The sequence below is a fragment of the Monomorium pharaonis genome, chromosome 7 (genome assembly GCF_013373865.1).
Source record: "Monomorium pharaonis isolate MP-MQ-018 chromosome 7, ASM1337386v2, whole genome shotgun sequence".
Classification (NCBI taxonomy): Eukaryota; Metazoa; Arthropoda; class Insecta; order Hymenoptera; family Formicidae; genus Monomorium; species Monomorium pharaonis.
The window spans coordinates 24,049,726-24,072,910 of NC_050473.1; the positions used below are offsets into that span (position 1 = coordinate 24,049,726).

General features: G+C 26.3%; 1 protein-coding gene across 2 annotated transcripts in view; it reads left to right on the forward strand.

The window, feature by feature from the left end:
• LOC105832136 (disheveled-associated activator of morphogenesis 1) overlaps positions 1-23,185 on the forward strand; it is a 43,829-nt gene continuing 20,644 nt past the window's right edge. Inside the window, exons 1-3 of one of the 2 annotated variants that reach the window (XM_036289425.1) lie at positions 1-445; positions 16,209-16,338; positions 22,115-22,222. In XM_036289425.1, coding sequence (XP_036145318.1) covers positions 16,300-16,338; positions 22,115-22,222 — 147 coding nt within the window. In that variant the 5' untranslated portion in view covers positions 1-445; positions 16,209-16,299. The remainder of the gene's footprint in view (positions 446-16,208; positions 16,339-22,114; positions 22,223-23,185) is intronic. The other variant, XM_036289426.1, reaches the window with a different exon arrangement.

Here is a 23,185-nt window from a genome sequence, read left to right on the forward strand (position 1 = left end):
GTCGTTTTGACGTCGGCGCAGTGCGTCGTCGTGTAACCAGAGCCACTGCGTCGGGTCGACGATCTATCCGATGGCAAGCCAGTGTTCCGACTTTTCTCGGCTTTTGCGTCGCGTATTCTGCTTCCGTCCCAACGCCGCCGCCGTCGCCGCCGCCTCTTCATTGTCATTATGCTGTCCGATCGTTAATATCAGCACTGTCTGATCGCATTAATCTTGTATTCAATAGTTGTCACGTCAAATTTGTATACGTTAACTAGACATTGCTCCGAAATTTTCACAAAGTCATTTGACTCGCCGACGACGTGTAACATCGTCAGACGATACTGTCGGAGATACCTAATGTTAATTTTTATAAACACCATGGCGTAAGAAACCATCGGGACATGTGCCTTTCCGCTTCTTATTGATCGGCGCATTCCGACCGGCGCGGCCCTCAAAAGATTTGGTAAGAGCTCTAATATGATGCCTATTCTTTCTCATAATTATCTGAAACAGCTATTTATTTTGCTGACAAAGTACCTTAAGCATTAAATAAATATTTTATAAAAATAATTTAACGTTATCAAACTCTAAGTATGACTAATAAATGTCAAATGTCACTTACATCAGAACGTGCGCGCGCGCGCGGGTGTGTGTGTGTGTGTGTGTGTGTTTGCGCGCGCGCGTGCGTGCGTGCGTGCGTGCGTGCGTGCGTGCGTGCGTGCGTGCGTGCGTGCGTGCGTGCGTGCGTGCGTGCGTGTGCGTGTGTGTGTGTGTGTGCGTGCGTGTGCGCGCGCGCGCGCGTATGTATTTTTGTGTTTTTTATAAAAATGCATTACAATAAAATACAGAAAATAATATAATTGTTAAGTATACATTTTTCAATAATTTTATTCCTACATATTTGTGCAATATTATTTTGAGAACGCTGATAATGAATAAATATTCTAATATATGAAAATAAAATTAATATCTTAAATATAAACAAATTTCGTAAATTTGATACCTTTTTATATATTTTAAATATACTGTAATTTTTAGTACAAAATATGAGATAAAATATCTTGTTTTAAAAAGAAAAGAATTTTAAAGAGAAAATAATTTTAGTGATTAAAAAAGTTTTAAAAGTTGTAACCCTGAAAAAAATGCTTATTAGTTGTAAGGTTTGATCTGGAAACAATTTTTTTTTTAATACAAAGAAAATACAAAGTCCATAATTTAAATGATTACGATAAAAGAGAAATATTTTCTATTATACATATGTACTTAAATTTATAATAAAGGTACTCAAAATAAATTAAACTTTAAAAGTAGCTTTCTTATGTTGTTCGGTACGCCATTGTTTCAGGCTCTTTGTTATAATAATATTTAATGTATATTTATTTTTAAATAAACTACCACATTAACACTTTAATAAATGCAACCATATGTACAACAATAATGCAATTAGGGTGAATAAAGCGATTTAATTAAACAATAACTAAAATTGTGAGTCTAAACTGTTAATGAAATTAAAAACTATTATAAATTAAATACTATTATAACTGTCGTGCTAGATGATCGGGAAGAGGATTTTGGTTTTCTATAATGTAATTTACAATCTATAGATTTGAAAAACTGTCAACATTTTTAGTTGCGATCAATTAAAAGTCATTGATTAATTTGCATAAGTATAGTCAAAAATTAAGTGTGCAGCTAATTAATAAATATTAGATATATCATATCGATTAATTTCTTAATCTCTTCTTATTTTGTTTATATTTCACATATACATAATGAAGTTTATTAATATATCAATTCTAAAGGCATTTCTCAAGATATTCTCTCTTTCCTCCTCCCCCCCTCCTTTCTCTCTCTCTCTCTCTCTCTCTCTCTCTCTCTCTCTCTCATGCCATTTAACATACAATACAGGGTTATATGTATTACAATTAAAAAAATAAATAGCGCATTGCGATAGGGCTCGCTTGACATTTGAAAAAGTTAGTAATTACGTACACAAATTCCATATGCTACTTATTAAATTATTATTATATTGATATTTAACATCAGAAACTAAACCATTGTTATTCAACCGATAAGTACACATACATATGTCAATTTATTTTATCTTTTCTTACTTATTTTTGAAATAAAACAATTTTTAGGAAATGCAATAATTTGAAATCTGTTACGCTGTAATTTCTTTCAAATTCTTTTAAAAATTAATGTTAAAAATATTTATTAACTAAAACCAAATATAGAGTTTATGTATATAAAATAACAAAAGGCTCACTCGCATTTTTAACACTTATTACTATTTTTGCTATGTCTTTACGATCACACTCATGTAATCAGACATTATATACATATATAAAAATACTGAAACATTTTACATATGCATATTATTTTACAAAAGTAACATGTATAAAACGATAAACATGAGTCTTTATTATTTTTCTCGTAGCTGTTTCTAGAAATAATAGACTAAATACAAAGTTATAGAAATAATAGACTAAATACAAAAAAAACAACAAAATTATGTAACAGTTTATGTACACAATATAGTTACTTTTATAGTGGATTGAGTCGTGTTTAAGATTTGAACGGTATATATTTATAATCAAGAGTTTTATAATTAGCTCACTTATAAGAAAAAGTACATATCATTATATCAAGGTACCAAATATTTAGAAACGGATTGCATATGCCGTATAAACTTTCCAATGACTCCGTCTATAGTCTCTTTTCGCTTTTACGTGAACTATTTTCGGCATCCCTTGTACCGATGCAGTGATACTTCTCACAACCTAACCTATATTTTATCACGTCATTTTATCTTATTATCAGTCTTATTCTTTTTTATATTGTAAAAAATGAAATTTTTACATTAAAAATTTTACAATAATAGTAAATTAATTCTTCGACCGATAATATTTTAAACATATCGACAAAGTTGAAATTGCCTTTTCGGTCTACAGCGGATCTTGGTGTTGAATATAATTTTTCTATTAATTTATAATAATGTGCTTAGCTCATATAACTACGCGCCGACAATTTCCTTAGTCTTGAAAGAATTCCCATAAGAAAAAATTATGCAAAAATTACTGCACAAAAAACTGCATATTTTTATGCATGAATTTCTGCAGTTTTTATAGATTTTTGTACAAAATTTTCGCCTTCAGAATTTTTCTGCAGAATATTTTGTAGAATATAATTTTTTCTGAAAACAAAAAACTTCAAAAAACATTACATAAAATTCTGTACAAACTTACTTTGTACAAAAATCTGTAAAAACTGCAGAAGTTTATGTACAAAAATATGCAACTTTTTGTGCAGTAATTTTTGCATAATTTTTTTCTACGGGTTATTAAGATAAATATTGATACTCAGAATCATCTTAAAATCTTCTCTTACCCGAAAAAACTAAATAATTTATTGCGAAAAATTATAGTTATATAAACTAAGAGTATTAAATTAAGTAAAAAATTATATTTAGCACCAAATTCCGCTACTGTACAAATATGCAATCTCTACTTTATCAATGTTTAAAATTTATATTAAAAATTTTAATTTAAAAATTTTTTTATATTGTATATTGTAAAAAATGAAAATGACAAATTATTCGAGTAAAAAACTTAAAATTAAAAAACACGATTGTTAATTGATTATAATGTAAAGAACATAATTAATTATAAATATCTAAAAGAATATATTATTCGTAAACTGATAGAAAAATATGATATTTGTGACTATAATTGCATAGTAAAATAATTATAGTAGTATTATTTTTATAGTGATTATTACTATAATATTAACTAATAATAACCGTATACTTGTACCTGTGCTACCAACTGTAAAAAAATTGTATTATAAATTATATAGTTTTAAAATATAGCATATGGTTGTTATTACTAAAGTTATAGTATTAATTACTATAAAAATGTTATTCTCAACTATAATTATTCTATTATGTAATTACAGTCACAAATACAACACATTTTTCTATTAATGTACTCATAATTCTTCCTAATCAAATAATTTTTTATATAAAATAATGTTGAGGTTTGACAAGCAGGCTTATAAACACTGTGTATTTAAAGCTAATTATATATCTTGATGATTGCGATAAGATTCTGTTTCATAAACGGACAATTAGCAAAAATATAAATAAATTAATAATCGTTGGAGTCATAAAGCGATTGCTTCTAATTGAATTGTCCGTTTTTTCGTCAAAGAAAAGACAATAAAATCAATAACTCTGTATTCACATCGACGAAAGTAAAGAAGTGTCATGTGGGTTATCGACCACAGCTGTCAACTTCCTAGTAATATTGTATACCTTTAAAGCTTTCTTGACACAACATATCATAAGGAGAAAGAAACAGTTCAAGTTGCTGAAAATCCTCATAAGAGATTTTTCTCGTCAAGTTGTATACTTTCTTTTTTTAATTTCAATATTTTATAGGATATTTACGCAAGATATCTGATATTAATAATTAAAACATGAAGTGATGCAGATTGAAATTTATTGACAATGATCATACATATGGCAATAATGTTTTGGTGCAATAACATATGTGGGTAATACTTGTATATATATTTAAATTATTTATTTAAAAAATAGTATACATACCATACGTATAACTAAATCTGGTTAGCACAATAATTATTACGCACACGCATACATGTGTGTGTGTGTGGGGGGGGGGGAGTGTAAGTAATACAAATGTGTAAACATTTTATTTCTACAAATAAAACTAATAATATTATAAATTATAATTTTTAATAATAGATTGATAAAATGTTACAAAAATACATATTAATTTTACACACATATATTTAATCCTTACCCAGTACACTTCAGTGGAATTTCATAACCCATATCCTAGAGTCTATTGAGAACGAACAAAATGCATGAAAAAATGATTTAGATATAATTATATATGACGTCATATACAATTATATATAATTATATATGATTTATATAGACCAGCATATATAATTATATATAAATTATTATATATAGACTTCATTGTTCTTGCCGCGTTATATCTGAAGAACTGCAAATACTTTATATGATTATATATAATAATATCTGGTCATATCCAATTGGATCTATTGAAGTTGAGTGATCATATATAGATATATATATATATATATATATATATATATATATATATGTATATAGTTATATAAAATCATATATAGTTTTATTATGAAAGAACAAGAACAACGGAGTCTATATATAAGTCATATATAAATTATATATGAGACCCATATATTTTTATAATTTATAATTTATAAATAATTATATATCCTGGTATATATAAATCATATATAATTATATAAATTTGGATATAATTATATGTATATAATTGTATATGACGTCATATATATAATTATATCTATAAAATCATTTTTTCATGGAATATTAACATTAATAACTTAAAAACTTTACAGATTACTTCTTAAATATTTTATTTTGTGACAAAATAGTTGTTTTAATTAAAATTTAAGTGTGTAAAAAAATTTTCACGATTTCCGTGAATTTTCGATAATTAATTGAATGTTGAATTTAGTTGGGGTCTAATTGATCCCACAGTACCGAATAAGGATTAAGAAATATTACAATGATTATTACAGTATCTTCCAAATGTGTAACAATAAACGCACTTTTATAACATTGCACACATTACAATTATACATAGTATAAATACATAAAAATTGATGTTTTATTGAAAGATTAATGTTAAATAAATTCGTGATTTATTCACACTAGTATCAATTGCAGTCTATTTTCTTATTTGTAGTTCTCTTAAGTAATTTTTCTTTCTTAAATCTTATATGTGTAAACCTTAAAAATAAATCTTTTATATTAAAAGTTTTATTTACAAATAAGTCAGAGAAGGACGGTATATTTATCAAAACATTGTACACGCATGCAAATGAAATTTATAGATTATGGTCATAAAAACGGTATATTAACATATTATTCTTTTGAAAAGAATTATAATGCATTTTAAAATAAACTATTATATTAAATAGTAATCGTTTTTTAAACATAATTATTATGAACACAACAAAAGAAAGAATCCAAAATGATTCAAGCATGTTCGTGCAGATTTGTGCATATTGTTCGATATATGATTAAAATTTATATTTTAACGCTTATATCTTACAAAAATCCCTTTTATACACTTTTTACTAGCTTTTTATTTTATTAAATCTTTAAGAATTTATTGTAAAAATATTTAAAATACAATTTTAAACGAGTGTAGTCTTGAATTTAAATTTTACTGGGAGAAAAGTTAATTCTAAATTGGCAAAAAGATTTACATAAACAAAAATACGGACAATCTAACACTTAATAATATGCGCATTATGTTACATAATTAAAGACTAATATAATCATTACTTTTTGTTATTGTTAATATAATTATCACTATGTACTCCTTTTATAATAGCATTATATATATATTATAGCATATACGTAATGATATGAAGACTGTTGAATGTCATCTCAATACAAGTAAATTACAGCTAGAGAGATAGCACAGTCACTCGACAATTGGTAGCAATTGACAACAATTAAGGCCAGTCAAAAATGTTGTGATTTTATATCGTGTTGATAATTTACAATGAGGACAAACAATACCTTTAAACTTTAAGTTCTAAATGATGTGCAAAATTATTAAAGCGATCTTGAAAACAACACACGTTTCTTATGACACACATACACATTCAGGAAATACTACTGCAAAATAATTATTTTTGAATGAAGAAGAGTATATATGTAACAATATTAACAGTAATAAAGAAAACATTTATTGATAATATTTAATTATACAATATTATGCTATTGCATTTTTCAGGTTTTTTATATTTTCATATTTATCTTTTTGCTTATTTTACAAAAAATAACTTATCTTATGAACATTGAATATAAATAAACATTCATAAAATCTAAATCAGCAACTGATCTTAAATATTTAATCAAATAATAAAATAAGAAGAAAATATATTTTATTCGAAAGTAGTAAAACGAATATAATGCAAGTGGTAGAGTCCTTAGACAGATGTTTAGTCCACAGCGCAAGGGTCCAGTTCCCCTATCAAGAATTATCCCGAGAACTACCCTCCATTGATGATTACGGCATATGAGTGCAGCATCGGCTGCTAGTACCCACGACAATAGTCCTACTATTGCTACCTCTACCCTTCTGAGCTAAGCTTAAGGGACACGTGACATGTACTTGCTTGGGAACAAACGCACACAAATACAAAACACACACACACACTTAATACATGTGCCGCTTTCTAAACAAAATTTGTCAGACCCTTCTAGGCTGTCTCGGCGTTCGGTTTATTACATGGACTTCTCGCGTGGATAAAGATTTATGGAAATATGCAAAAATGCTGCTTTAGTTACAAAATTGTGTTCCCGTAATATTTATGTGACATTGTTTTGTGAATATATAGTGTATTACCAGAAGTAATCACGCGCGGTAATAAATAAAACATAAATAAGTGTAATAAAAACAATAAGTGTTATGAAGAGAAAAGTGCATTTGATTTGGGATATGTAAGTTAACAAATTATTATCAAAAACTAATTAAATGGCATTGCCGTACTAACAATATATGTTAATATAATTTTTAAATAGTAAAACAAATTTGGTAATTATATTTTTGTGTAATATCTGCGTGTATAAAAAATACGAAGTAAAACGAAAAAGTAAAAGATATAGTTTATTATTTAATATATATAGTACTATTATATTTATTATTCAACTTTATACTTATTACATATTCATTAAGTATAAATTTTAATGTAAAAAACGTTGATAAATTAACAATGAGAAAGTATAAACAAAATTTGTTTCTAAGATTTTTGTGTTTAACAATATGTTTTAAGCAAAATAAGTTATTTTAAAGTGTTAATGCAATGACAGTTGTACAATGTTGAGAGAAATTCTTCACATTGACAATATGAATTAAATGTAGAGAATGAGAGAGAGAGAGAGAGAGAGAGAGAGAGAGAGAGAGAGAGAGAGAGAGAGAGAGAAAGAAAGAATAACAGACACTGCGTATCTCCCTAAAGACCACCGAAGGGCGATGTTTAATGCATATGTGCGAGCAGTTAAGTGTTATTTTCTAATGTAAACGAATATACACTTGGTAATTGGCAATTGTGAAGCGGAAATAACCAATACTTTCATTGTCGATGCATGAAATTCTGCGATACAGATTATAAAATTCATTATTAATGGATATCGTTAACTGCTGTATTATACTTATTTATTGCATGTTATTTATTACAATATTATATTATTCTGATATCTATTATATTACTCTACAAAATCAAAGAACTAAAAAATAAATTTTAAATCGTTTTTGTACTTATTGATTCTATTTTATATATAAATTATTTTTTGTAGTGTATATTTATATGTGTGCGTACGTGCGTTCGTGCATGCGTGCGTGCGTGCGTGTGCGTGTGCGTGTGCGTGTGTGTGTGTGTGCGTGTGTGTGCGTGCGTGTGTGTGTGCGTGTGTGTGTGCGTGCGTGTGTGTGTGTGTGCGTGCGTGTGTGCGTGCGTGTGTGTGTGCGTGCGTGTGTGTGTCTGTGTGTGTGTGCGTGCGTATTCACGCATATGTACACACACACACGCACGCGCGTGTATATATGTATACAGGAGAAAATTTTTATAGTAACAATTATTATGTACGATAGCAGTTACGGATTATAAGAAGAAATTTTAGAATATTATAAGTAGTGTGTAAATATTACAATAATTTAATGAAAAACATAATAAAAACTTTCATAATTTCTTGCTTGGTCCGCGCTTATTATTTACCATACACTGAGAAAAAAATGTTAATTTAATTAAATTTTTCAATTAAATTAAATTTTGTTTATTCAAGTATTTATATATTTCGATTAACTATATAAAGTTGACTTGAATTGAAATTTGTGCACTTAAGTTAAATGCATAAATTCTTGAACTGACAAAATTTTAATTTATTTGAAAAATTTTGTCACATTAACATTTTTTTTTTTTTTTTGGTGTAGTAATTTTTACTATAAAATTTTTTTCGTGTACATAATTATTATATATATATAATAATTTAAATATTTCAAAAAAATGTGCTGTATTGACTAGTAACTGTAATTTGCACTGTAGTAACATTAACTAATCAATTAATTAATTAAAGTTATTAATTTAATTACTTTTTATTTGCCTTGAAATTAATGTTCCACATTACTTAATTAGCGATTATGTAACTACTATATTTTCTAATCGCAAAACATATTCTTTTATATGTACAGACTTTCCGCATCAAGGAATATTTATTACGGCGAAAATTTGTTTCCGTATTCATAATACCATCATAACGTGCGTCTAATGATGTTGTCACGCGTCGTGATAATACATTGTGTCGTAGAAAACTTTTTCGTCACCTACTACAAACAGATATGAGCATGTATTATTGATTTTTTTGATATTTTTGTGCACAATTTTTTTTTCTAAATAATGTGTAATTCTATGTGTAAATTCTATTTGATAATACGAACTAAAACTTTTGCTATGTATTCAAGCATTTAATGTCTGTTGCATATGGCATAATTGTTTCTTCTATTATTCGTTTCTGTTTGCGATTGTTATTCGAAAGATATTCTAAGATTAAGTTCAGTTAAATTTATGATAAAAAAGGAGAACAAATTATAAGAGAAATTCGGTTACGTTATTTGTTTTGATTTACATTTTTATTTTGCATTAGAAAAGAGAAAAATATATCCAGAAATTCAAGTCTATTTAACCATGTATTGCGGTTGTAATTATTTTCCTGCTGTCAGTACAGTGTTACACAGGCTGCGTTCCGAAATTTACTGCCAGTACTGAAAATCTATAGTACATGTTACATAAACTATAAATTTTCAATACTACCAGTGAATTTCGGAACATAGCCACAATAAAAATTGTATATTAAATTTAACACATTTTACATGGTCCTAAACGGCCTGTTCATTTTTTGTTGTGTTAACGCATAATAAATATATAAAGTAACACAAATATTATGCAAAAAATTAACATAAAAAATGTAATAATTTTATTAAATTGGGGAAACATATATCTGTAGTGAAGTTAACACTTATAATATGTTAATGCTTGGATTTTATTTAATTACCTTAGAATTTATTTTTTATATCTGTATTATGTTTATTTACCCGTACATCGCGTTATTTTAACACTAAGAAGTTAGTCAACACAAAATACAATTATTATCGATAGTTAAATGATTTATTAATCAGATATTTGGTTCAAAAGAAAAATCCATAAAATCCTTATAAGTGTACAAGTGCATTCATGTTTTTCATCTATTGAATCCATACTAGGTCAATAGAACTAACATTTTTAAGTTAGAGAGAGAAAGAGAGAGAGAGAGAAAGAGAGAGAGAGAGAGAGAGAGAGAGAGAGAGAGAGAGAGAGAGAGAGAGAGAGAGAGAGAGAGAGAGAGAGTGTGTGTGTGTGTGTGTGTGTGTGTGTGTGTGTGTGTGTGTGTGTGTGTGTGTGTGTGTGTGTGTGTGTGTGTGTGTGTGTGTGTGTGTGTGTGTGTGTGTGTGTGTGTGTGTGTGTGTGTGTGTGTGTGTGTGTGTGTGTGTTAAGTGCCAATCCAAACGGATATTATTTCTAACGCTTTTATTGCATTCCGTTTGCGATTTAACTAAAAAAATTTCATGCATGAAGACTCTCTCTCTCTCTCTCTGCGCGCGCGTGTGTGTGTGTGTGTGTGTGTGTGTGTGTGTTTATATTATTATAAAAGCACAGGATTAAATGTATATTGTTTTAAGAAAATGACAAAATAATTGCGTAACATTTATAAATTCCGTTCAAATCTGTTTTATGCAGATAATTTGACCAATTTTAAAACAGTTATTAGAAATGGTACAAATATCCATAACAAATGTCCAATCACGTTACGTGCCAAGAAATAAGAATCAGTCTTTTTAAAAGTTATTTAAATGCTGCGGTCATACGTCAGATCTTTGCGACTAGTGAATTAAAATGCGCCTTCTATCGGATCGGAGCACCGTTAACGTGAATGTTGGGGCACGGCCATTTACTAAATTCATTCTAAAACGCACCTCGGGTCAGTGTGTCACAGTTTGCATCAAATAGCAGGTAACAGATCGGGATATGCTTCTGATATCACTTGTGCCTTATTGAACAAATTTTATTTTAAACCAAAATATTAATAAATTATTAATTATTTAGAAAAAATTATAAATAAAGACACGATATTCTAAATCATATATTTTTAATATCATAATTTAATATAATTATAAAATTATATTATTATTTCACAATTAGGAACTAAAAAAATTTGTGTATGTTACGTTACATATATTATTTAATATAATTAATTCATAAATTAAAACATTTATCAACAAAAAATATCAAAATGTTAAAATATTTTTAATTAAAAAAATAAGAACAATCTTAAAATTTACATTTTTACATTTTATCTCTCATAATGTTCAGTATCTAATTTAAATTATTTAAAATTTTTATTAACAATAATTTTATATTAATATATTTAATATCAACAATTATTTTACTAACAATAGTAATAACTCGAGAATTCAATGATGTATAATGTAGAATATTAATTATTTTCGTAGTCAACCAACATATTCTCTATTGCAACTACAACTAACTACTAAATTAATAACTGTCGTTATAAGAAATAAAGAAACCATATTTAACAGTATTTTATTATATATATATATGCAAACTTTAACAACTATGTGTGTATGTTTACGTATATTTAAGAACTCTAAAATTTACTAGATATCTATTTGTTTAAAAACATTAAAATTTATTACATATGATTACAAATATTATTAATAAAAAAAAACAAAATACCGGAAAATGTATATAACGTGTGAAAAGAAGGGATGTTGAAAAATGCGAAATTTTATTATACAAAATTGTCATAATTAAAAGGCGGTCGCGTAAAAATAACGAAAATAATTCTAAACTTAGCTGCAAACGCATCTACACTGAATATTAGACAAGCCGGGTTTTATTTGTTGTAAAGTAAAATAGACGCAATAACGTATAACAGAACGTAAAATATGAATCACAAATGACATGTGAATACCTAAATAATTTTTTTCGGCATTGTATATACAAGAGGTAATTCTACAATGTTATATATTATAAATAATTTTAAAAAATACTAAATTATCCAAGCTGATACTAAATAAAATATTCATTAAAAAATACATAAACAATTTGTATTTCATTTATTATTAATATTATTTGTTAATTTAATTAATCTACTAATTACACAAGCATTATCACATTTAACTCTAATAGAATTTTACTAAATGTTTAATGCAATGTTTAATTTGCATGATTAAAAATGAAAAGGATTAACTGAAATTGACAAATTATTACGTATGTACATCAAAATAGTGTACATGCATTAATATACCGTTGATTTAAAAATAACGATGCGAGATTATTTGATGTGTAGTCGGAGTACTAAATGTCAAAAGTGAGACAGAGAATATAAGAATACCATTGCGGCGGAAGAGAAAGGAAGATATCGCATAACGGGTCTTCTCTTCAGTAGGTCGATACATGCAATAGTTGACACCGATTAGGATGCCAAGGAAAATGCATTTCTATGTATATCCATATTTTCTCAATAATGTCCGAAGTTATTACTTTTATCAAATAATCTTATATTACAAAAAGCAAGAAAGTGATTCAGAAAAAGAATAGAAAAAGAAATAAAATTTGAATACTTTGCAGCATTCCATCGTTTATTACGACTATTTTAATCAGTACATATTAAACAATATTCACAGACAGCTTCTATGAGATTATAAGCTTCTATAACATTATAATATATTCTGTACTTTTATCGGTTTCTGTACTTTTATCGGTGTACTTTTAACAGTTTATTGTTATATATATATTAATGACAATATACACGTGGAAATAATAAATATTATAAAAATTTATTATAATAAATATTATAATAAAGATCACAAATTATTACGTCAAATTAACTGATAGATTACTATTTATAGAATATAGAAACTTTATTCTTGAAATTCTTTTTGCTCAGTCGATTCTAAAAAATTTAAAACATAACTTTTATCATAATTATTGTATCTCATATAATTGCCATGTATTCCACATGTTTATCTTCCTTTTTTTAACATATTTAAAATGTTAAAAATATTATGTACTTTGTATTCTAAAATTAAATTATTACCGAATAAAAGAGTGACCTCACGAACACGCGCGCACTTGTTTTTGCGCAAAGGTTTCCTTTTTTATTTTTATATAATACTTTTTTTTATTTTATACGGATTTAGTATATATATACTTATATATACTAAATCCGAATAATATAAATGCCAAAAGTCTATTAAAGGACTGTATATGTACACTTTTTTAGCAAAGCAAGTAAGCAAACAATGTATGATCCACTAACTTTATCATTAGTGAGTTGTATGAATATCTCCACAAAAAAAAGACAAAGAAATGTACATGGTAATTCGAAAGTTTATTTATAATACTTATCTTCTCTGATTGTGTTATCGCCAAATACTAAACGTCAAAATTTTATTTTCTAGCACATCCCAGCACGCATAAAAACGTTAATTACGTTGAACTTCTCACAAGAAAATAGCTCGATTCGTTGTTTACACGCCTGTTAGTAACGTTAGCCCGATTGCTAATTGTAATATACTCGACTGGCTTAATTCAATCTAATTACGTAGAATTGTTAACAATCTTAGAAATGCGATCCGCGCAGAATAAGATTATTAAAATGGGCAGTAATAGAAGTTATTCTGATAGAACACAATAAAATTCTCCTTCTCTTTCTCTCAGTTATGCAGGACAAGAAAAGCATAAAAGTGCATGTGCAGGAAAGAAAGAAAAAATATTCTAATGGTCATGCTCTTCATTTTTCTTCTTCTTGAAAAACCAGTCGTCGCGCATCAACGACGAAATGACAAGAGTGCATTTCGCTCGGCAAGGCTGCCGAGTATCACAGGACAAACAAGAACAAAACATTTTCTATCATGCGCCAGATCAACTACAACAGATCACGACAAACAAGAAACAAGGAACACGATTTGAGGTCTAAGAAACTCTCTCGGATTCATTCCGCATGCATGGCATACATATGGCAAACCAGCTGGTTGCGACACTCCTTTCTTATCTTTGTTCATTCTTATGACGTGCTTGTGTTTAAGCATTTCAAACAACAATGATTGATTTTCCTCACCCCCTCTTCTCGCAAATATTTTAATTTATTACTTATTATCTGACTCACACCCAACTGCAAAGAATAAACACAGAATGTTTCATAACTCATAATCTTAAATTTTATTAATAGATTCTCTAATTGTCTCTATTTAAATGCTCTTTCAAATAATAATTTTTTATAAACATTAAGGTTTTATTTAAATGCTATTTCTTAATAATTCTATTTCTTAATGAAGAAACATTTGTTAAGGAAACAATGATAACATGAATAAAGATAACATAAAAATATAGAAGACATACAGAAAATAAGTATTAAGGAAATAATTAATGTTTTTGTTTTTCAAAATAAAAATATACATATGTTATTAAAGTATTAAAAGTTTTTATAAAAATGCTCGTGATAATATTTTAGCGAGCAAATTTTTTTAACATTTGGTTCAGCTTTCTCTCATATTTACTAAAAATTTATGTTTATATTGAACGTAAATCAATTTTTGTGCGATGTGAATTACAAATAATATTCCTGAGTTTTACCTCAGGCCCACATTGATCCAAGCATTCGTGGCAAAGAGATCCTAATGCGCGCAAGTAGGCCCCCCTTCTTTCCAGAGCCTGGTCGGAGGATCCCTAGGTGCACCTGTACAGGTTGAGAGGTATTTTCACCTGGCAGTTCAACCTACAATCGCAAGCAAGAACGTTCCGCGGACGAGACCATCCGCTGTCTCGTTCAAAACGACCATAAAAGTCGACTTACTATATTCATGATCGAACTTTTGATCATCATTGTTTGCTATCTAGATTGTTCATTATCTATATTGTTGAAACTTTCAATAATTATAATAAATACAAGCGTGAAATATTTTAATGAGTGACAGATTTTATGTTGACAACATTGTGCTACTAAGCGTTCAACTTTTTTCAACAAAAATCAACTTTAGTTGTTAGAAATGAAGAAAGAGAATTAATAAGATTCTAAAAGATACTTTTTGAAGTATAAAAGAAAGACAGTGAAGTGAATAAAAAGAAAATGATTTTTTGTGATAAAAATTAAAATTACAGGTCAGCAAAAATTATTTTATTATAACTTAAAGATAAATTTCAAAAATTGATATTAAATATTAAGAAATTAGTCAAAAATGAGAAATAGAAAATAATGACAGATTTTGTTACAAATTGATTAACTTTTATTAAAATTATTTTTTGTGGCAAAAATGTAATCTTGAAATATACTTTTATTTAAAAATTAGACAACAAAAATTAAAGAATGGAAATGTAAACAAATATACACTGTAAAATAATTTTGTAATAAAAGTCAAATCCAGTAATAAAAAGAAAATTATTATAAAAATATGTTGTATTCAACTAATTTAATTTTATTGCTAATTTTTTTTTTGAAAGATAAAATATAACTATAAAACTGATATAATAAAAGTATAACTTCAAGTATTATTAAACACATAATATTTTATATAGCTAAAAGTAAATTTAAAAACTTTAATAAAAAATTTAGCAAAGATTTTTGTAATGTAAAACATTATATAACTAAATAATTAATTAAATATTTTAATTGTATATAAATTTTTTTAAATAAATACATAAAAAAACAAATTGCAATTAAAGAATTTGATTTAAAATCTTTAATTTGTTGAGCTTTTTTCTAAAATAAAATTCAGCTCAAATACAACATATCGATCATGAGTATTAAAGAGAAAGCATAAATATTTTATTTATCACAAGAACTATTTTATAAGGAGGAAAGCTTCGATGCCACATATAACTTCCACAATCCACAATTGGAATCTAGCAAAACAATTAAAACATCCTTGTTATTTATCAAAATAAAGTCTAATTAGTATATTCCAAATGTTGAGCTCAAACTCTGTTTAAGACGCAATGTAATTCTGTGATATGACCCGCCGGCAAATATTGATAATTTTTACTTACAAAACCAGGAACTTTCGAACGGATACACGACACAAGATGTTTTGCTTCTCGGTTTAAAAGAAGACCTTTATTTTGAAGAAGAAATTAACAAAATAAAAAATGGACATTATGTTGGAGAAAATGGGAAAACTAAATCTGGTAATGTACATAGTTTAGTATAATATAGTTTAATAAACATTGTTACATAAGTTATATATACATAAGTTAAAACATATTACATAAGTTATTATAACATACTGTTATGGGATATTAGCAATCTAAATAATAAATGCCGCTTTTGTATGCTGTAAATCGTAATTGCAATTGTCTAGTTGCACTAAATATAACAATTGTATAATTGTACAATTTAAAGAATAAGAACCTGAATTGTTTATATATTTTGTTAATATAAATTTCAAAAAGATTTATAATAGAAATTGCGGATTAAATATATATGTATAAAAACTCCGTATATAAATGTATATCATATACAATATTTTAAATAGTGACTTCTCTTTTCTTTGGACTTAACCTTTTCTTCAATAATTTTATTGAAAAAAATGTCTAATAAATGTCTAATAAATAAAAAAAATGTATAATAAATGTCTAATAAATAAATAATGTTTAATAAAAAATGTCTAATAAATAAAAAGTAATAAAAATAACAAACAATAATATGTTTAAATTTGTAATTAAAGTAATCTTTTTTAATAAAGCAAATCTATTATTATATTGTTATTATATTAATTAATTAATTTTGTATCATATAACACATGAAAATATGATCGAAAGTACATTATGTGTACTTACTATGTGATTGAAAGTACATTATGCATACTCAATTACTACATTAAAGTCTTATTAACTTTCTAATACGTGATTGTTCATATATGAACATATGACGAAATGTCCGTAATACTTTTTTGATAATAAATTCTGAAGAAAGTAGTTTGAGGTACAATAAAATGTACGTATCAAAATTTTAATTAATATATATGCACCTTTAAGGAAGCATTTCAGCACTATTTTTCTTCTAAACTCTTTCCATTTTCTTAAATATTTAAAATGTTCTTCAAATGTTTATCTTAATTAATTATTATAATTATTTATATTTAATATATATACTAATTATTAAAATCTGATTCTATCATAAATATTAATTATAATTGTCAACATAATAATAAATATACAAAATGATACATGCAGTATATTCGAGTAAGTATCCGTAAAAATGTATATAAGTTAGTAAATTATATAAAATAACATAAATAAATAAATACTGCTAAATAAAAATGTTACTTTTTTAAATTATTTAATTTTTGAATCCACCAAAAGTTAATAAGTGCTTTTTCGCACTTGCATTGAATAAATAAGATATTTGTTTGCTTCAATAACTTAAAGATTCAAATATGTGCACAAATTAAAACAAAGTTCTTCCGATAAACTTATCTAAACTTTTTGTTTTTTGCGTACTTGTTTAAATGCTATGCGATAACACACGGCGCTATTATGTCTCCCATAATGGATTGGTTAACCTGATTTATTCGTTTACATGTATGTAGTATATACTATGTACATGTAAACATAATAAATACTGAACAAAAGATGATTTAATTGAAGTCCAAGAGATAAATAAGAATCTACTTATTTTAAAACACTCACGTTTCATATCATGCTTATCCATATCTGTAATTTGTCACATATCTGTTTACGTGGTTAAATTATTCGTGAACATGAATATTATACCTCAATATCGATTATTCTGTATTGCTGGTTCAGGAGCAATGTCTATATCATTATTACGATAGAAAAATTTGCACGCTTTCTGAACTTGTTGCTCATTTCACGGACAGTACATCGAGTAATTCATACTCTTTTAGACATTTTCGAAAGTATATTACATCATAAATAGAACATAATTGCTTACTATTATTCTATTCTATATATATGATATTTTTTTATAATTAAATATTACTTTTGAAATAATAATTCTATTATTAATTCTCGCTGTAAGTAGAAAGTTTAATCCTAAACGAGAGTATAGATTAACAATCCAAATAATGTCAATAAGAAAAAAGTAATTATAATTTAAATATCTCTAACGAAAATACTTATAAAGGAGAAAGAGGGAGGGAGGGAAAAAGAGAGAGAGAGAGAGAGAGAGAGAGAGAGAGAGAGAGAGAGAGAGAGACATATAAGAGATCAAAGAAGTAAAAAGATAAATAAAAAAATTAATGTTATAAAAGAACGAAAGATATTAAGTAATTCACCTATTTTTTATTGTTTATTAATTTATAAGTACTTTAAGTATAAATTTGTTGACATATATAAATATTGATGAATACAATTTATTTTATATTATTTATTTTATATTAAATAGAAATTTTACAAAAAAGAAACTAATATAAATGTATGTAAACATATTTTATATACATTTTTAAAATTTTATACATGTAATAGATAATTACTAAGAAACAATCTATTTCATTATTTATATATACATATATTACATTTGTTTTTTACATTACTTATTTGATCCATATCACTCTCGTACATTCTAAATTTTTTTAAGGTTACATTTTAACCAATAAGTGTTATGTAAATGTCATATACGAAATAATAAGATAATTACATCTTTTTTATAAGAAAAGGTGTAATAATATTAAATAATAATTTGTGTAATGCATTTTCTCGTAAAAATTTAATAGTCACTTCATTTACTGATTTAACTATTCGATAACACTTTGTGAGCTTGTACGGTGGTTTAATAAGTGCGTATTAATTAATAATGTTATAATAATATGTAGCAAGTGGAAAAGTCTTATTACATGTTTTTACCTTGAAAATATATTTGATAGCAGATGCGCAAAAGTTTCATTGAATTTTCAAGCTATTTTAAAATTGAAATAAATTTTAACAATTTCTAATGAAATAATTAGTAAACTTAATTTTTTCTATTTTTATTAAAGCTAAATATTTCAATCTTTTATTTGTTATGGTTAATTATATATTTAATGACTTTATATATTTAATGTGATTAAACGAAACTTTTTATTAAAAATATACAGGGTGTCCCAAAACATGTGGGTCAACGCTCATAAAAAGGTAGAAAAGATTAAGATAAAATAAAAGTTCAATATTATCTTGGGTTAGGTCCACCAATAATCGAAATATTAACGTATGAAATCTGCAAATAATCTAATTAAATTCTATCGTAATTCTAAACAGTAAATTAATAAAAGCTTATCGTACATTCACGATAATTTTTTTCTTCTGTTATGGCTCGAGCGGATCAAACTCTTCTCTTGGCGCGCTCTTTGTAATGTAAAAAACAAATGTAATATTCGCATAATTTGAAAAATTAATACCTCGATTATTGGTGGACCTAACCCAAGACCTAACCAAAAACCTAATCAAAGACAATATTGGACTTTTATGTTCATATTGGACTTTTAGGTTCGATCTCTTGTACCTTTTTACGACCGTTGACCCACATGTTTTGGGACACCCCATAATTCTTTTCATTAAATGAACAAAGAAAAAATCTGTCATTATGTTTACAAATGATTAACGTAACCAGGTTTTTTGCAGTTTTTTCTCATAACCAAAAAAAATTAAATTATATGAAAGTTTGTTACGGAGGTAAAAATAAGTTGCAAAATAAATCTTGTAAAAATTTTGTTGGCGTATCATAAAATACTTATAAATAAATTTTTATGTGTATAACGATTTATTTATAATTATATTATATAAATACGGCTAACGTATATAATTATTTGATTTGAATCACGTTATAAAAACGATTAATATGTAGATTGTTTTGTTGAATTATATTATCTTTTTTTATGTCACATAACATCAAATTGTCACAAATAGAACAATGTAATTATAATATACTACTATTACAACACAGTAATTAATAACTATTTTTTTAAACCTAAATATTATTTAATCTGTACTTACGATATACTTTTAACGTAAACCCGAAAATTACTTTATATTATTTCTTATAATGAGATTTCTTAAGATATTACTGTCACACGTATTGAATAAAAATGTAAAATGTTTGTTGATTTATAATACGATATTTATAATTGTGAATATCAATGATTATCGGTTTATCACGATAAGTCCATATACATATCTTTTCTTTTATTAAGAAAGAATTTTTAAAAGGTGAATTACAAACCATGAAGCTTTGAAAATATTATGTTTACAAGTCCGTAAATTGTTATGGTGTAATCTTCCTGCAAATTTAATAAACTTGCATTGAAAATAATAACCTTCTTAATTACTTACTTTAAGATTAAAATATAAACATTTATTTGAAATAAATTACAATTTTATTCAAGGAATTTATTTTAGTATCTGTGATATTCATTTTGTTTGCAGAACTTTTACACGTTTTTTATTGGTTTTTATAAATAAACGTAAATACAATAATAAAAGTTAATTGATTAAAAATGAATAAATATAAAATTGATAATTTTAGACTTAAATATAAAATTAATAAATTGAATAAAAATAAATGATAGTATCGAGTATTATACACATATCCAATTTTCAAAAAGCTTTTTACTCTACAAAAAATAATAGCAGTCTCAAAGAGTCTGAAAGAATAGCAATCAGCTGGTTTCACCGAGGACATCACAATGATATGCATAGTCGCACGATAACTCGCACACAATAGTTGACGTTGTACTGTTTTTTCCAACGAGATAAGAATTTCAACGTACGAGATAAAGAAGTGTCTTACCTATGGAATTGGTTAGTAACTCGAATACTCGAGTATTTACCTACATACGTATAGAGTGGTTTCATCTTCGAAGTGTGCAAAAATAACAATTATAATTAATTATAAAGATTAATTATAATTAATTATAAAGATTACAATTGGAATCGTGCCAGATGCTTTAAGCGTGATAAGCCAGATGCTTCTTTCACTTGATTATGGCTGCGGTCGGCTTGACGCTACAAATGTTTGATTGACCATCGAAACAATGAACTTTACGAATTGACCGATCAAGGAATGCTTTGAAGCATTCGTAGTGGCAACTCGATCACATCCTATAGCATAAAAAAATGATCTAACTGATACTGACATGTCCTCTAACAATAAAGATCGAGATATAAAACCTTGCCTGGAATCTAGAATTGAAAGAAGGCTTTTTTCACGTAAATGTTATTAAAATATAAAGAAATTTTGTTAGCCAGAAGTTTTTACTACGTTGGTTTATAATTCCTTATTATTGTATAATGTCATATTGTTCCCGATTTACTCAATGCGTTGTATTTAAGAAAAATAAAATTAGGAATAAAATTTTAATTATAAAAAATTTTCTTACGTATCTTATTACATATAAAATAGAGTTTAATCCTTTTAGTATAAACAATTATTATACAAAATAAGTAACAATACGTGAATAAAAAGATATGGTATATGTCTTAATAATAAAAAAATTTTTATAATTAAAATTTTATTTCCAATTTTATTCCCCTCCCCCCCCCCCCCCCCCTCTCTCTCTCTCTCTCTCTCTCTCTCTCTCTCTCTCTCTCTCTCTCTCTCTCTCTCTCTCTCTCTCTCTCTCTCTCTCTCTCTCTCTCTCTCTCTCTCTCTCTCTCTCTCCTTCTCTCTCTCTCTCTGTCTCTCTCTTTTTCTCTCTCTCAAATATGTAACGAGCAATTCAGGAGCAATGTCACATTACAATACTATACATAACAATAAACAATAAAAAAAAATACACACATATATACATATATTTTTTTTATGTACAAATTTTAAAAGAATTAATATATCTACATATATGTACATATATGTACATTATATTGTAAATTTTTTTGTACAAAATTTTATATTATTAACATTCAAAATAATAATTTTTTAATAACTTGTATGTTACTTTACAAAAATTTAATTTTGTTATATGATTTGCAGAGAATTCCAAACTGTCCTGCGAAAACTTCTCAACCTCTGAAGGAATTTGTTGGTAGGTGCCAAACTATGCCATCACGAGTAAAGAAATCATTTTGTGGGTGCCTTCAGGTAGGATTCTCAATACAATTTTTGTACAAACAAATATAACCATTAATTCAATTTAAAAAAACTTACTAACAAGGGAACCTCGCAAACCCGAAAATTCTGATTTTAATGAAACTTGGCATAAATGTAGAAGGGGTAAATACATAAATTTAGAAATTAAAAGTTGGTGCTTATAAACGGTTTAAAGGGTTGAAACCACCCTTCAAAAATGTTGAATTTTTGTCTTTTCTCGATATATCTCGTAAACTAAACAAAGTATTAATAAATGTTTCATACAAAAGTTTTACAGTATAAATACCTCTATTTAACTATGCTATTTATTTTTTCAAAAAAAATTTTTTTCAAAAACAAATTTTTTTTCTTTGAAAAAAAAATTTTTTTGATTAAAATAAATAGCATGGTTAAATAGAGGTATTTATACCGTAAAACTTTTGTATGAAACATTTTTTTATATTTTGTTTAGTTTACGAGATATATCGAGAAAATGCAAAAATGTCTTAACTTTCAAGTGTGGTTTCACCCCTTCAAACCGTTTTTGAACCAAAATAAAACATTTCTAAATTAATATATTTACTTCCTCTACATTTATGCCAAGTTTCATTAAAATTAGAAAATTTTTTGTTTAGGCTTATAAACGGTTTGAAAGAGTGAAACTATCCTTTAAAGGTTGAGATATTTTTACTTTTTCTTGCTATATCTCGTAAACTAAACAAAATATTAAAAAATGTTTTATACAAAAGTTTTACAGCCTAAATACTTTCATTTAACTACACTGTTCATTTTTCAAAAAAAATTTTTTTTTTATTAAAATAAATTTTCAATAAAATTGACTTTTATGTATATAGCATTTATACAATAATTATACTATCTTATACTACGTTCTATTTATATCATCTATGTGTATATTATGTATGTTATATGTTATCTATGTTATAATACTATACATTTATATTATCTGCATCCCTA